The sequence below is a fragment of the Cucurbita pepo genome, chromosome 12 (genome assembly GCF_057944985.1).
Source record: "Cucurbita pepo subsp. pepo isolate OVF chromosome 12, ASM5794498v1, whole genome shotgun sequence".
NCBI lineage: Eukaryota > Viridiplantae > Streptophyta > Magnoliopsida > Cucurbitales > Cucurbitaceae > Cucurbita > Cucurbita pepo.
Window position 1 is genome coordinate 118,767 of NC_141809.1, and position 13,120 is coordinate 131,886.

A 13,120-nucleotide genomic window follows, 5' to 3' on the forward strand; every position below is an offset into this window, starting at 1 on the left:
ATTATATATTCCTCCCTTTATCATTCTCTGTCGTTGAATGTCTCTACATGAAAATCACACCCACTCAAACTTGTCTCTGTTGATATCAATGAACTGGAAGTACAAAACTCAACTGTTTAGGTATATATATATATATGTTTATATATATATCTATATATATCTATATGTTACAAAACTGCCACACAGAGGACAGGGAGGGAAGCCTGTGTTCTCGAATCTGACCTCGGTCGTCTAGCAGAGTAGCAGCAACACCATCACCGCGATGAAGAAGAAATCTCGGCGTGAGTTAGCGATGGTTTTGGAGCTGCCGTTGTCCTTCGTTTGAGGAATCATCAATGGAGGCATCTGAACCGAATTGGAATCCGGCGGCGTCGCATAAGGAGGTGGAGGCGGCTGATTCAGGCTTGGCGGCAAACCGAGCCCGGTATTGACCTGGATCTCGAAGGCCATACCTTCTTGACATTGAACTCCGTCATTGGCGTCGGAGAAGAAGTAGTTCGAACCTTTGATGGTCAGTGGCACTTGAATGATCAATGGCTTGTTGAAGTCGGTATCTCCGCCATTGTACTGAACCGTGTCGCTATCGGAGGCGTTGTCGAAGGAGCAGCTCTGGAAGGTCGTCAAGTTGTAGGTCTGGATCACGGTCTGATTCGAATTCGTTCTGAAGACTGCAATTAACAAGACAAGCGAAACAATGACAATGAAGTTGTGTTAGTTAGTTCATTGATTGATAAGAGAGAGCAATACCTGTATTCATCTCTCAGGAATGGGTTAAGAAACAAACAACGAGGAACGGATATTTCAGAGAGTAATCAACCCTCAGGAATGAGTTAAGAACATAATCTAAAGGAGGAGGAGGAGAGATTGAGCTTACTCAGGAAGTCGCCGAGGTTGAAAGTCTGAGACGCGGCCCAGGAGGAGTAATTGGTAGCGGAAATGTTCTTGGTGGAGTTGAAGAACCAACCTGCAGGGCCACCGACTGTGTGATTAGAATAAGCCGTCGGAGGGGTTTGAGATGCCGCCGCCGTGATCAAGAGAGCGACGACCGCCGTGAACGCTGCCGTCTCCACCGCCATCGATGTTGGAGTGTCTGAATGTGAGAAATGATACAGGTGTGGTGAGAAAATTGGGACTTCGAGTGCTTTTTTATATTTGACTGGAAAACAAATAGTATGAAAGCAATTCTCCTTTTTTAGGGAAAAAAACAAAAAATTATTATGATTATTATCATTATATTCCGAGTTTAAATTGAAATTTGTGAAGGTGGAGAGTCGGCGGTAATTCACTTATTTTAGACCATGATTCTACATTAATTAAAAGGAGTTTCAAATTATATGCTTTTCTATTTATTCTCCCCCTAATTAAAAATTATTAATTTTTTTGAATAAATTTTATTATTTTTTTAATATTCAGTGAGTGAGGGCATACAAGTCATTTCACTTTCAAATTCTTTTTTTTTTTTTCAAAAATACTATTCTCATTTCCTTATTATTTTTCCATTGATTTTGCCCTCGCAAACCTACGCACAATCGGAAGAGTTCCCTCTGGTCTTTTTCGGCGGCGGCGCTTGAAGCTGTACTCCGGTTTCCAACTCCGACGCAGGGTTGTAAATTTTACTCTCGAGAGAGAGATGGGTGGCAAAGGACTACGGAGGAGAGAGCGGAATTACAGAGCCGCACATGGAGGCTATGATCGTCTCCCACCGCCGCCGAACGCTTCCCAAGTCGATACTCTACCTTCCAAACTCCGCAAATTAATGACCTTCACTTCCCCTCGACCTCAAGGTTTGTTTATTTGTTTCTTTGTGTTTATTTGTTTGTCGATGAGTTTATTTAATTTCAGGCTATAATCTCCTCCCCTGGTGCTTACAGAGTCTGAGAAGGTCTCGGAGGATGTTCAGCGTAAGCGCAAGAGAGAAGCCGTTGATACTGAAAAGGTAATTGATATTGTCTTTAATTCTTCTCTGTCTCAGATTGGTACGTTTGCAGTTATCGGGTTTTACTTGAATTATTTTGTCTTAGGGCTTATACTGGACAAGGTGACAGGGGATTGGCATTGTATTATTTAGTATTTCAGTCTCTAACCAATGTTGTTGTTGTAAGTTCGGGTGCAAGAAAGTTGAGATTAGTATCACTAGGCATCCTAAGTATTTTCGTTTCATCATCTTCTTCTTTGGTTGCCGTTGCCCTTGTCTTACAGCGTACCTGGTTTGGCGTTAGAGTAGAAGATATCTATTAGTAGTTTCTATTTTGTTTAGTAAATGGCTTATTCTGTTATTTTATCCGGCGTGGTTACGAGGTTAAGCTTACTCCCCCTGAATGGGGATGCAAAATTTTTCGTGTTAAGTTTGCCTGCTTGAAGAGCTTGATAACGGCATTACATGCTTATAGTTTGTGTTACTCAGTTGTAGTTTGACTTCCACTTTCTATACAGAAATACCATCCAAAAGAAGCTCCGGGAAAATCTGACTTAAAGAGCAAAGGTCATGGTGGAAATTCACAAGTGCCTCAGCTTAGGGGGAGTGATGATGACGTCCAAAGCAAGTCCAGTGAGAAGAAAAAGAAAAAACGAAAGAAAAAGCAGGTTACTGACCTTCGTTTTGAAGACTTGTCGGAGAATTCAAATCGACGTTTAAAGAAACGGGAACGCCAGAAAAAGTAAGCATTTTACTGCACCTCAAAAATTTGTTCCCTTACCTTTTGTGAGGTTGCATGTTTTTTTTACTATTGAGATGACTTGTTCATTTTGCATTTTTATTCCAATTACATCTCATTAAGTTTTGAACGTATTGCTTAAATGATGAAGAGAAATGTCCAGAAATTGCAATGTCCCAATGTTTTCCTTTTGGTAGTGACATAATTTGGCTATCTGAGAGGACCCTATCTACCTCATTTTTGTCAACTTGGTGCCCAAGGAAAGTTTTGAGTAATTTGATTATACAAGGTGTTTATGATTTCAATCATAGCAATGTGATAGGCCGTAACGAGCCTTATGTGAGCAAGAGGCATCATGAAGTATTGCATGCACAAAGGAGACTAGTTAGAAGGGTTCATGGTTATTTCAGGGAGTGAGTAAAGGGGACTAGTTAGAAGGGAGAGGAGAACGAGGAAATTTTTTGTATGAGGGGAATATGTGCTTGAAGCGGAAAATCGGAGAGAAAGAAGTAGTAGGGCTAATTGATAGGGAAGCAATCTAAAAAAATTTATCTAAAAAGAGTTATTCAGGAGGATGGTTTTAGGAATACCTTTAGGGCTGGTGTTGGAAATATTATTAAGGATATTAAGATATAAGGGTATATTAGGGAGGTGATGTAGGAAACAATTGTTTTGTTAGACTTTAGGTTTTTGAAGCGGTCTTTTCAAATATTTAACTATATTCTTCAAGTATTTCGAAAATATTTCTGTTCTATTTACTCTATCAATATTGGTACTAGAACACTTGACCTGGAAGTGAAAAAAAAATACTGGATGGAATAAAAAGTGACATTAGAGCAATCTCTCCAATCTGAGGCATTGAAATCGAAATTAATGGGGAAGAAACTATCTTAATTCATTTTAAGGAGCCTGCATGCAAACGAAAGACAATCAACCAATATTCAATCTGAAAGATTGTTGGCAGTTTTGAAATTAGAGCAATCGAATTGGCATCAAAATTGACACTGAGGGGGAAGAAACTATCTAAATTCATAAGGGCTTGCATGCAAACCATAGACAACCAACCAATATTCGATCTGAGAAATTGTTTGCAATTGCGAAGGAAGGATGATGGAGGGTTCTCAAAGGAAGCATATAAGGGAAGAATGAGGTTGGGTACCGAGTAAAAGCAAGGAATTTGTATGTAATTCAGAGAGATGAAAGGACTCTCAAATATAATTCCAATGTTTCAACCAGTTTTCTCATGGTTTTCTAGAAGTATATCCTAATCCTCTGGTTATTCAATTGAACTTTAGGCTATTACAAATTATGCACTAGTTATCTACCTATTTTCAGTATTCTAATCGTGGTCATTTCGATTGCATTTGTCATGTACCATGTTATAGTAGGTCTATTGTAGAAACTTGGTGAACTGGGAAGCATTTGTTCCCTTTTTTTAACTGATCCATTACGTTTATTTCTAAATAGATATCACGAGGCTAAGAAAAATAAACACAAGAAAGGCAAGACAGACGAGGATCTAGACTTCCCAAGACATGAAAAAATAAAATTTGGTGACGTGGTTGAAGCTCCATTGAAGTTGACTGCAGTTCCGAAGGTAACATCTAACTCTACATGGTCAAGTTAAATGATAAATGAACACTCCGATTTGGGTACTTGACAATTTTGTTGTTCCTATGTTTCATATAGGCGTTTAAATCTGCACAAGTTGCTTCTCAAGAGAGGAAGCGATTGCAGGCTATAACTGAATATAGAAACCGCAAGGGATGGACCTCAAGGCCAGGGTTGCAAATACCTTCAATGACTATATCACCAGCTGTTTAATTGTAAGTTTACGATCATTCCGTTCCCTTTGTTTCCTTTTACAAGAGTCTGAACTACATTTAGTTGTTAAAGCTTAGCCTCTTAATTTTCTGAAGTATATACAATCAATAGAAACAAACTGTGACAGTGTGGCTGTATTTGGATTCTAATTTACCTTCTATGCTTTCATCACATTGTTTTAAGATCTATGCTATCATCTCATTGCTTTTATGTCTCAAAGTTAACATTACCTTTCACATTTTATGCATCGTGATGAATATTGGTTAAATTTTTTAAAAAATTATCCTTCAATTATCCCTATAAATCTATACTTAAAAAGAAATTACAATATTTTACTTCATTTTTAGAAACTTTTCAAAATTACTATTGAAGTAGAAATCTCTTAGAATTTGTTTCAAGTTTCATTTTAGTATAATTTTGAAACAATGATTATGTAAGGTCAAGAGTTTTAATATTTTAACTTTTAAAAGTATAGGTCAAGAGTTTTAATATTTTTTAAAAGTATAGGTGTACTTATGAAACTAGTGACAATTTTTTCTTTCATAATTTAGCCATGAATGTTTGAAACTAAGATATATAATGCATTGTGTGTCTGTTTGCTAGAATATGACATCTTTTGAAAATTATTTTGAGCTCCTCTTCCAAAACAACCTGGAAAACTTGAAATAGAATCGTGATGAAACTCTTTTTGAACTGGCATCTTTGAATAGCTCAGCATTCTTAGTTGGCAGCTGGATTTGCATTAATGGTGGTGGTTGTGTTGGGGCAGCAGCAGATTTTGTTCCATTAGGGGTGCGATAAGCTGGCAATGGGATTCTCTCGCCGCATCACTAGCCCCAAAGAGGAGTTGCTGGAGAGTTATCAGAATGTTGTCTAAAAGGGAAGATTTGTTCTATAAATTACCAAGCAATCAACTCAGAAACCAAAGGTCAGATTCTGAAAATCTTATCAGAAACAGATTCTGTGACGAAAGCTAACCCCATCTTATGCTCTTCTTTTACTTCATATGAGATTAATAGGTTTCTTATGGATCCAATGTTTTCTTTTTATCGTTTATTAATATGTATGAATTTGATAAAACATTAGGTATTTCTAATTGAATTATAATGGTAACGTATAAAAATAATTTCTAGTACATATGTTTCAATTATGCTTCTAGATTTTGGAATTTTTCAATATAATCTTTAATTTTGATGTAAAATTTATGTGGCAATTGATACTAGAGTTAGAAAAAAATAACATTGACATTGTTTATAATATTAATTTAAATTCTAAATGGCTCTTTGAATCTATGTAAAATATTTTATATGATATGAGAAAGTTAATTCTTAGTATTATTATTAGATTATGTGGCATCTTTTCCTTTAAACCTATGGTATCTCTCTTTTTATAAAACCATTTATGTTAAGCTTTAGGAACTAATATAATTACAACTTAAGCATAAATTGAAACCAAAGTATTGTTTACTAAAAATAATAATAATAATAGTAAAACATTTCACAACAAAATTCAAACTTTCAGAATAATTAAAATGAAACAGAAAAAAAAAGAACTCCCACCAAAAAACCAAACTCTCAACGTTCTTCTCTGTTTACCGTTAGTAATGTGACCGTTGCCCCCACCCCCCACAAAATAAAGAAAACATTTTAATAACTATTGCAAGTGGTAAGCTCAGGGACAAGAGGGTAATTTCGCCTAAAGTATGAGAAAGCAAGAAGCCACCTCTGTGCCATACGCCAAGCACATAAACCACTTTTGTTATTTCCAGCTGTGTACAAAAGCGCCTGGCCTCCTTTTTCCTACATTCCCCAAAATACCCTTAACTGTAGTTAACTTCCCTCTAACCCTAGTTAGCTAACTTAACTACTCTCCCTTTTATACCCTCTCCACTCCCTTAAACCCCCCGTTCTTTCCTACTCCTCCTCCGTCTGTTTCTCCTCTCCCTTCTCCCATGGCGGCCTCCAAATCCCTTTTCTTCTTCCTCGCCCTCGCCGCAGCCACCGCCGTCTCCGCCCACAATATTACCGACATTCTTAAGGATTTCCCGGAGTATAGCGATTACAGCAACTACCTGCAGCAGACCAGACTCGCCGACGAGATTAACAGCCGGCAGACTATCACCATCCTCGTTGTCTCCAATGGCGCTCTCTCCTCCGTTGTGGCCAAACATCCTCTCTCCGTCATCAAAAACTTCCTCAGTCTCCACATTGTCCTGGACTACTACGATCCTGCCAAACTCCACAAGATCTCCAACGGAACCACTCTCTCGACCACGCTCTACCAGACAACTGGCCACGCGCCTGGAAATCTAGGTTTCGTGAACATTACCGATCTCCAGGGCGGTAAGGTCGCATTCGGCTCCGCTGCGCCTGGATCTAAACTCGATTCGAGTTACACGAAGTCGGTTAAGCAGATTCCTTACAACATTTCGGTTATTGAGATCAGTGCGCCGATCATCGCGCCGGGGATTTTGACGGCTCCGGCTCCATCGGCTTCCGATGTTAACATCACGGCTTTGCTCGAGAAAGCCGGATGTAAGACGTTTGCGTCGCTGCTTGTTTCGAATGGTGTGATCAAGACTTACGAATCGGCGGTTGAGAAAGGATTGACCATATTTGCGCCAAACGACGAAGCGTTCAAGGCAGACGGAGTTCCAGATCTGAGTAAACTCACGAATGCTGAAGTTGTTTCGCTTCTTCTATACCATGCTCTGGCCGCTTACTCTCCCATCGGCGCCTTGAAGACGACCAAGGATCCAATCGACACTCTGGCTACTAGCGGTGCCGGCAAGTTCGACATTACGACGACTACGGCTGGAGATGCGGTTACTCTCCATACAGGAGTTGGATCCTCGAGAATCGCCGATACAGTCCTCGACGCGACTCCGCTCGCTATTTTCAGCGTCGATAGTCTGTTACTTCCTTCGGAGTTGTTCGGAAAGTCTCCTTCGCCTGCGCCAGCACCTGAACCTGTGAGCTCTCCTACCCCGACGCCGTCTCTGGCTCCAAGTCCGAGCCCTAGCGCGAAGGCTCCGTCTCCGTTCGCCGCGTCCCCGCCTGCTCCTCCTTCCGAGACGCCGGAAGGTTCGCCGGCCAATGCACCTAGCGCTGAGGCGCAAACCAGTACTCCTGGAAGCTCCGCCGTTCACGTGAAAGCTTCCGCCGTTGTCGTTGTCGCCGCCGTTGCTACCACCATGTTTTCCTCTCTACTCTTGTCCTAAATCGTAATTCTCCTCTAGCATCAGTCTCTTCGTTTATTTTATTTTTGTACTTTTTTTTTTTTTTTTTTTGAATTGGTACTTTCTTTGATATAATTTATTTTTGAATTTATTAGTATTTTCTGAATACACCTTTGTAGAGAGAGCGAGCGAGCGAGCGACAGCGTGGTAGTAGTGGTCCCCACGGCTGCTGGTTTGGTCTGGAGAAATGAACTCTTCTTACTTTTATAATTTTCTTTTTCATTTCAATTTTCACATTTTCGAATTTTTTAGGATAATGTTTTAACCCCGCCCATAATTTTGTTAAGATTCAATTTCTTCTAATTTAACCACAAATTTTAACATAAAAGAAGGTAAAAGTCTTGTAAATTTACTCCTTAATCAATTCATTAATTATAATGAGATAAGATTTGTATTATTTGAACTTGAATAGAAAATGGTAGAAAGGGAAATTTTGGACAACGAGCTTTAGTGGAAGGGGCGTTTACGAAAAAATTCTTTCTGGGCCTGAGCCCAACAAAAACTAAACTATGCTCCCTAGATATTAGGAAGCCCAATACCATGTGGCCCGGTGTCCTACATAGACTGGATATTGGGTCATCAGCCCTTGGGTTCGAGCGACTCCTCCCCCATTTATGAAAATGATCTCGTTGTAAGAAATTTGCATCTGATTCTCTGTTTGTGAGTCGGTTCACCCCAATCAAGACTGTATTCTTTTTTCGGGGAAAGTCGAGATAAAATCTATGAACACACTTTTCCATGGTTTTTGTGGTACACGTAGAAACTATTCTAGAAGCTCTACATGAGCACCAACTTTTTTTTTCGATTTTTTTTTAGTTCAACACATTATTAAAATTTGATAACATTTGAATTTCAAGTACACATATCATAAGAAACCAAACAAACACCCACTCCCCCGTCTTTACTTGTACGTGTTGTAATCATAAGAATGATAACCTAATCCCAGTTTTTGTAGGAATTTGTACAAGGAATCTGAAAACCCCAGGGTTCCATGTGGGTTAGCTTAGCCTCCAAAACGCATAGAATAATGTATACAAAAGCTACTTTATTAGAATCTCAACAATTTTATAGAAATGTATGAACATTGAGATCAGTGTAAGGGCTGCCTACCCATCATCATAATTATCCGAATGCCCCATATCACATCATATAATATATATATATATATATATACTGCAAATCTTGTATATGAAGTGAAGTTGGTGAGTGAAAAAGAGGAGAATGTGGGTTGTTTGATTACGACTTCAAAAGAAATTCTCCTTCCACTTCCACATCATAAAAGGGCATATCACAATCTAAAACAACACAAAAGTATATTTAATACCCTTTTTTCCATCTTCATTATTGCTCAATCCCTAGGGTTAGACGAACAAGACTCTCCACAATAGTATGATATTGTCCACTTTGAGCCTAAGCTCTCATGGCTTTGCTTTCGGCTTCCCCAAAAGACCTCGTACCAATGGAGAGGGTATTCTTTGTTTATAAACTCATGACCATTCCCTAAATTTGCTTATGTGACAGACCAAGTCCATTCCAACATGTTTTATGCTTTGTCTTTAGACCATCTCCACAAACCAAGTCATGCTAGAATGCTTCTTAAAAGTGAGAATTATCCCTAGAGACCAAGTCACTAAGTGTCCTCAGACTATCCCCACAGACCAAGATGCTTATTAAGAGTGAGAACTATCCCCACAGGCTCAGGCTCAGTCCATGTTTTATGCTCAGAATATCCTCATAGACAATGTCATTCCAGCATGCTTGATTCTCACTTCACATGCATCCCAAAAGAACACTCAACATAGAATTTCTCAAAGTAAAGCATAGTTAATTATGAAATTCCTATGATTGAGCCACCGAAAAGAAAAGTACACCTTATTGATATATGTAGCAACTTTTATTTCGGTTAAGTCTGTCTTCGTAAGTATGTAAACATAAAATAGTTATCTACCACAATCTAAACTAGTTTTTAAGAGTTGATGAAGATTTTAAAACATGTAATAAACTAGTTTTTAGTTTTGACAGCACCACCAGCAATGGCTAGGGTTTCTCAAAAGCAAAGCAAAGCAAAGCAAAGAAAGAAACAAAAAAGGGTTTAGAATGAAAATAATAATAATAAAAATGGGGAAAAATAGAGAGAGAGAGAGAGAGAGAAAAAGAGAATTTTAACGCATACTGAACATGAATGAAGAAGGGTCTGGTTTGTTGCCTCGAAAAGGAGCTGTTTTCACACACCTTTGCACGTGTGACCCAATGCCCAATGCTACTCTCTCTCTCTCTCTCTCTCTCTCTCTCTACAAACCCTAATTTTCTCTCTCCTCCATCCCCAGTTTTCAGAACAAAAATACCACAAAATCTGACCTCATTCCCCCTTCTACATCGAATTCTCCACCTCCCCATTTCCCCATTCTCCGGCCGCCGCCCTCCGCCATCTTCTCCGGTGGCTTTGAAAAAAATTAAGAACAAACCCTAATAACATAACAACTAACAAATTAACATGATAATTAATAGGTAGGATTTTTTACATCCCTCTTCTAATTCCACAATAATTACCTTAATTTCTCATCATTTTCTATGTTCCAATTAAAAACACAAAATAAAATCTCACACATAAAGGAGAACACAAGTTAATTTAGAGATGATAATAGAAAGTAAATTCCAAGTCATAAAAACAAAAGAAATTTCATCAAACCCCAAAAGATTATGTTTTCAAAACGGTGGCCGACCTCCTCCCCAATACGCCGCCTCCGCCGCTAATTGGCATGAAGAATTCACACCATGAAACAATCCCCCATTCGGATCCCCCAACAATTGCGGCGGCGGAGGCGGCGGAGGCGGCGGTGCTGCCTGTTCTCCCGCCATCTCCGCCGCCGGTGAAGTTTCGTCTTCCTCGTCAATGGGTAGCCGTTCATATGCAGCATTTCCAAATGAAGCTGCCATAATAATCACCGGACCGGACGCCAAAAGTGGGCCGATTACATTCCCGCCGACGACCTGCCCCTGCCCACCGGCTAAGTAGACGGTCAGCCCGGAGGCGGCAGGGGGAGCCGGCGGCGGGAGGAAGGAGCCGGATAGGGAGAGAATTTCAAATCTGCCATGTAAGGAGATGACAGCGGCGGGGGAGGCTGGCTGTCGGAGAGTGACGTTGGCGACGGTTCCAGTGGCGCTTAGAATACAAACGCCGCGCTGACGCCTACGCGCGAAGGCGGCGAGGGTATCCACGATGTCGGAGGCGGTGGAGATTTCGATGAGATGAGATCTGAGGGCGTTGGCGCTGTCTCTAGTGATTATAATGGGTGGCTTTGGCTTGTTTTTGGAACCAGCTGGTCGGCCACGTGGGCGTCGAGAAGAAGAATTGGATAATTCTTTAGTCTCCGCCGCGGTGATGGGATTCTCCTCCTCCCTATCCCTTTTAGCTCCGCCGCTTTGGTCGTCATCGGAGTTTTGGCGGTGGTGGAGATGAAGATCTTTGGAGAGGAAAGGAGGTGGAAGAGGGCGAGTGTGGGGTGTAATTCTATCCATATCAAACTCCATCAAACAAATCTCTCTTTTTTTCTTCTTCTTCTCTTCTTTTGGGTAATTGGGTAATTGGGTTTGACAATTGATTTGAATCTTGAAGAGGGTTTTGTGATGATTTTGGTGAGGAAAAAGAGATGGGCAAATTGAAGCACCTAAATCATCACATATTCCATGTTCTTCTTCATCGTGTTGTGGGTAGCCATGGATGACCAAATTTTGGAGTTTGGGAGTGTTTTGGGGTCAAGGGTTTGGGAAAGTGATGAAGAAGAACCTAAACGCAACAGATTATATAGCTCTTTTAAAAATACCAATTTGAACGTAACTCAACCTAATGAAGAAAACCAAGACAGGGATATAGAATAATAATAATAATAATAAATTTTAGTGTAGGAGGGCGCAAGGGATTAGGTCTAAGGGAATGGATGGATGGATGATGGGGCTTTGGGTTTGGTTTTGGTTTTTGGCAGAACAGCGTGCGCATGGGCGGTGCGCATGGGCCCACTCCCTCCTCTTTCTCTTGGAACATGGAACATACAACATGCATATGCATATGACACCCTTCAATCCCACCAAAACAATTGTTTGTCGATCGCTCAATCATAAAAATTTTAAATTGAAGTGGGTTTCGTGAATTCTAAGAACAAAGTATGATAAAAAGACTTATATTAAATTATTGAGATAGTATGAGATTCTACATCGATCGAAAAGGAGAACAAAATATTTCTCTTATAAGAATGTGGAAACCTCTGCCTAAAACAACATTGAGAGTAAGCTCAATTCTAGACAAAGTAAGTAACATGGTTACGTTATAAAGTCAATATTATTTATTTAAGCTTTTGAATACAGTTTATTTAATTAAATTTATGGATGTTCGATAGCGTTTGACTTAGGCGAATGTTGTCCATGAGTAGTTTATATTTGGTCAATTATAATATTTATAATACGCTATGAGTTAGAACAACATAACTCCAGGAAAACATAAGGTATCAATTTAGCCATTTATTTAAATTCATATTAAATAATAATATGAATATTTTAAAGCAAGGAAAAATATAAAAACTTCAAATATCACTTAAATGCAATATTTTAAATAATTGGATCAAACTCTAATAAGTTTGAACCAATGGAAAGAAGAGGCCATGAAATTTTTTAATGTTAATTAATAAATAGTACCTCGACAAACGAGTATTTGATCATATTTTTAAAGTTTTAAAAAATGTTTATAATGTTTTTTTTTTTTTTTAATTATTTAATGAACAGAGTAATTTGTCTTACATATGTTTACTTTTTTGAGTTTTTGTTCTTAAATATTTTATTACTTCAGAAATAATGGGTTCTTGCTTGTCACTTCTCACCGTCGCACTTTTAATTCATACTCACTTCTCACCATAAGACACTAGACCGACACCCTTCATAGCAAATGATCGTCGATTGTTGACATCTAGCCTTTGCGTCTAAGCGTTCATCCACTCATTGTATCGTCCCATTTTTCAATTGTCAAAGATGAAACATGTCACTGCTACGATTATGTTGAATCTCTCTCCCTTTCGATGAGAGGACGACATTATTCGTCCAGGTTGTTCTCCATCCTAATCGATCTTGTCGCTTGCCTCCTCACCAAACCCTGTTAGACACCTATGAGATCCCACATTGATTCGAGAGAAAAACAAAATATTCCTTACAAGGGTGTGGAAACATCTCCCTAACAGACACATTTTAAAACGGTGAGAATGACTAGTCAAAGTAAATAATATCTATTAGTGATAGACTTGGACTGTTAAAACACCGTTGAAATGTTTTAGAAACGGGAATAGGGTTTTCACAAAATTCGTTTCTAATGGTATTTGATTCAACAACCGGGTCAAGTTCAAAGAAGTTGAAGATTCAT

At 39.2% G+C, this 13,120-nt stretch overlaps 3 protein-coding genes and 1 pseudogene across 6 annotated transcripts; 2 read left to right on the forward strand and 2 right to left on the reverse strand.

Moving 5' to 3' along the window:
• Nucleotides 1-50: 50 nt before the first annotated feature.
• Nucleotides 51-1,076, reverse strand: LOC111806682 (early nodulin-like protein 18). The gene is made up of 2 exons (XM_023692068.2): nt 875-1,076; nt 51-668 (listed from the first exon to the last, which is right to left on the reverse strand). Exons 1-2 carry the CDS (start codon nt 1,074-1,076, stop codon nt 232-234), a joined length of 639 nt encoding a protein of 212 aa, XP_023547836.2. The 3' UTR covers nt 51-231.
• Nucleotides 1,077-1,503: 427 nt separating this feature from the next.
• LOC111806681 (coiled-coil protein) lies at nt 1,504-5,591 on the forward strand. 4 transcript variants are annotated; one of them, XM_023692064.2, is made up of 6 exons: nt 1,504-1,784; nt 1,872-1,936; nt 2,434-2,657; nt 4,122-4,251; nt 4,344-4,480; nt 5,189-5,591. In XM_023692064.2, the coding sequence occupies exons 1-5, from the start codon at nt 1,631-1,633 to the stop codon at nt 4,476-4,478; spliced, it is 708 nt and encodes a 235-aa protein (XP_023547832.2). In that variant the 5' UTR covers nt 1,504-1,630; the 3' UTR covers nt 4,479-4,480; nt 5,189-5,591. The 4 variants fall into 4 exon arrangements, with proteins under 4 accessions (XP_023547832.2, XP_023547833.2, XP_023547834.2 ...); XM_023692065.2 differs by having other exon boundaries at nt 5,194-5,591; XM_023692066.2 differs by having other exon boundaries at nt 5,248-5,591.
• Nucleotides 5,592-6,159: 568 nt separating this feature from the next.
• LOC111806679 (fasciclin-like arabinogalactan protein 8) lies at nt 6,160-7,926 on the forward strand. Its single transcript, XM_023692062.2, has one exon. It carries the CDS (start codon nt 6,430-6,432, stop codon nt 7,696-7,698), a length of 1,269 nt encoding a protein of 422 aa, XP_023547830.1. The 5' UTR covers nt 6,160-6,429; the 3' UTR covers nt 7,699-7,926.
• A 2,077-nt stretch (nt 7,927-10,003) lies between these two features.
• On the reverse strand, nt 10,004-11,546 carry LOC111807496 (AT-hook motif nuclear-localized protein 18 pseudogene; annotated as a pseudogene).
• Between the last annotated feature and the right edge of the window lie 1,574 nt (nt 11,547-13,120).

What these genes read in the sequence shown, in the direction of transcription:
- LOC111806682 (XM_023692068.2), bottom strand. Translation starts at nt 1,076, where the DNA reads ATGGCGGTGGAGACGGCAGCGTTCACGGCGGTCGTCGCTCTCTTGATC. An exon ending in CAACCTCGGCGACTTCCTGA is followed by an intron (nt 669 to 874) that starts GTAAGCTCAATC and finishes TGTTAATTGCAG; the next exon opens with TCTTCAGAACGAATTCGAAT.
- LOC111806679 (XM_023692062.2), top strand. Translation starts at nt 6,430, where the DNA reads ATGGCGGCCTCCAAATCCCTTTTCTTCTTCCTCGCCCTCGCCGCAGCC.
- LOC111806681 (XM_023692064.2), top strand. Translation starts at nt 1,631, where the DNA reads ATGGGTGGCAAAGGACTACGGAGGAGAGAGCGGAATTACAGAGCCGCA. An exon ending in AAGCCGTTGATACTGAAAAG is followed by an intron (nt 1,937 to 2,433) that starts GTAATTGATATT and finishes CTTTCTATACAG; the next exon opens with AAATACCATCCAAAAGAAGC. An exon ending in AAACGGGAACGCCAGAAAAA is followed by an intron (nt 2,658 to 4,121) that starts GTAAGCATTTTA and finishes ATTTCTAAATAG; the next exon opens with ATATCACGAGGCTAAGAAAA.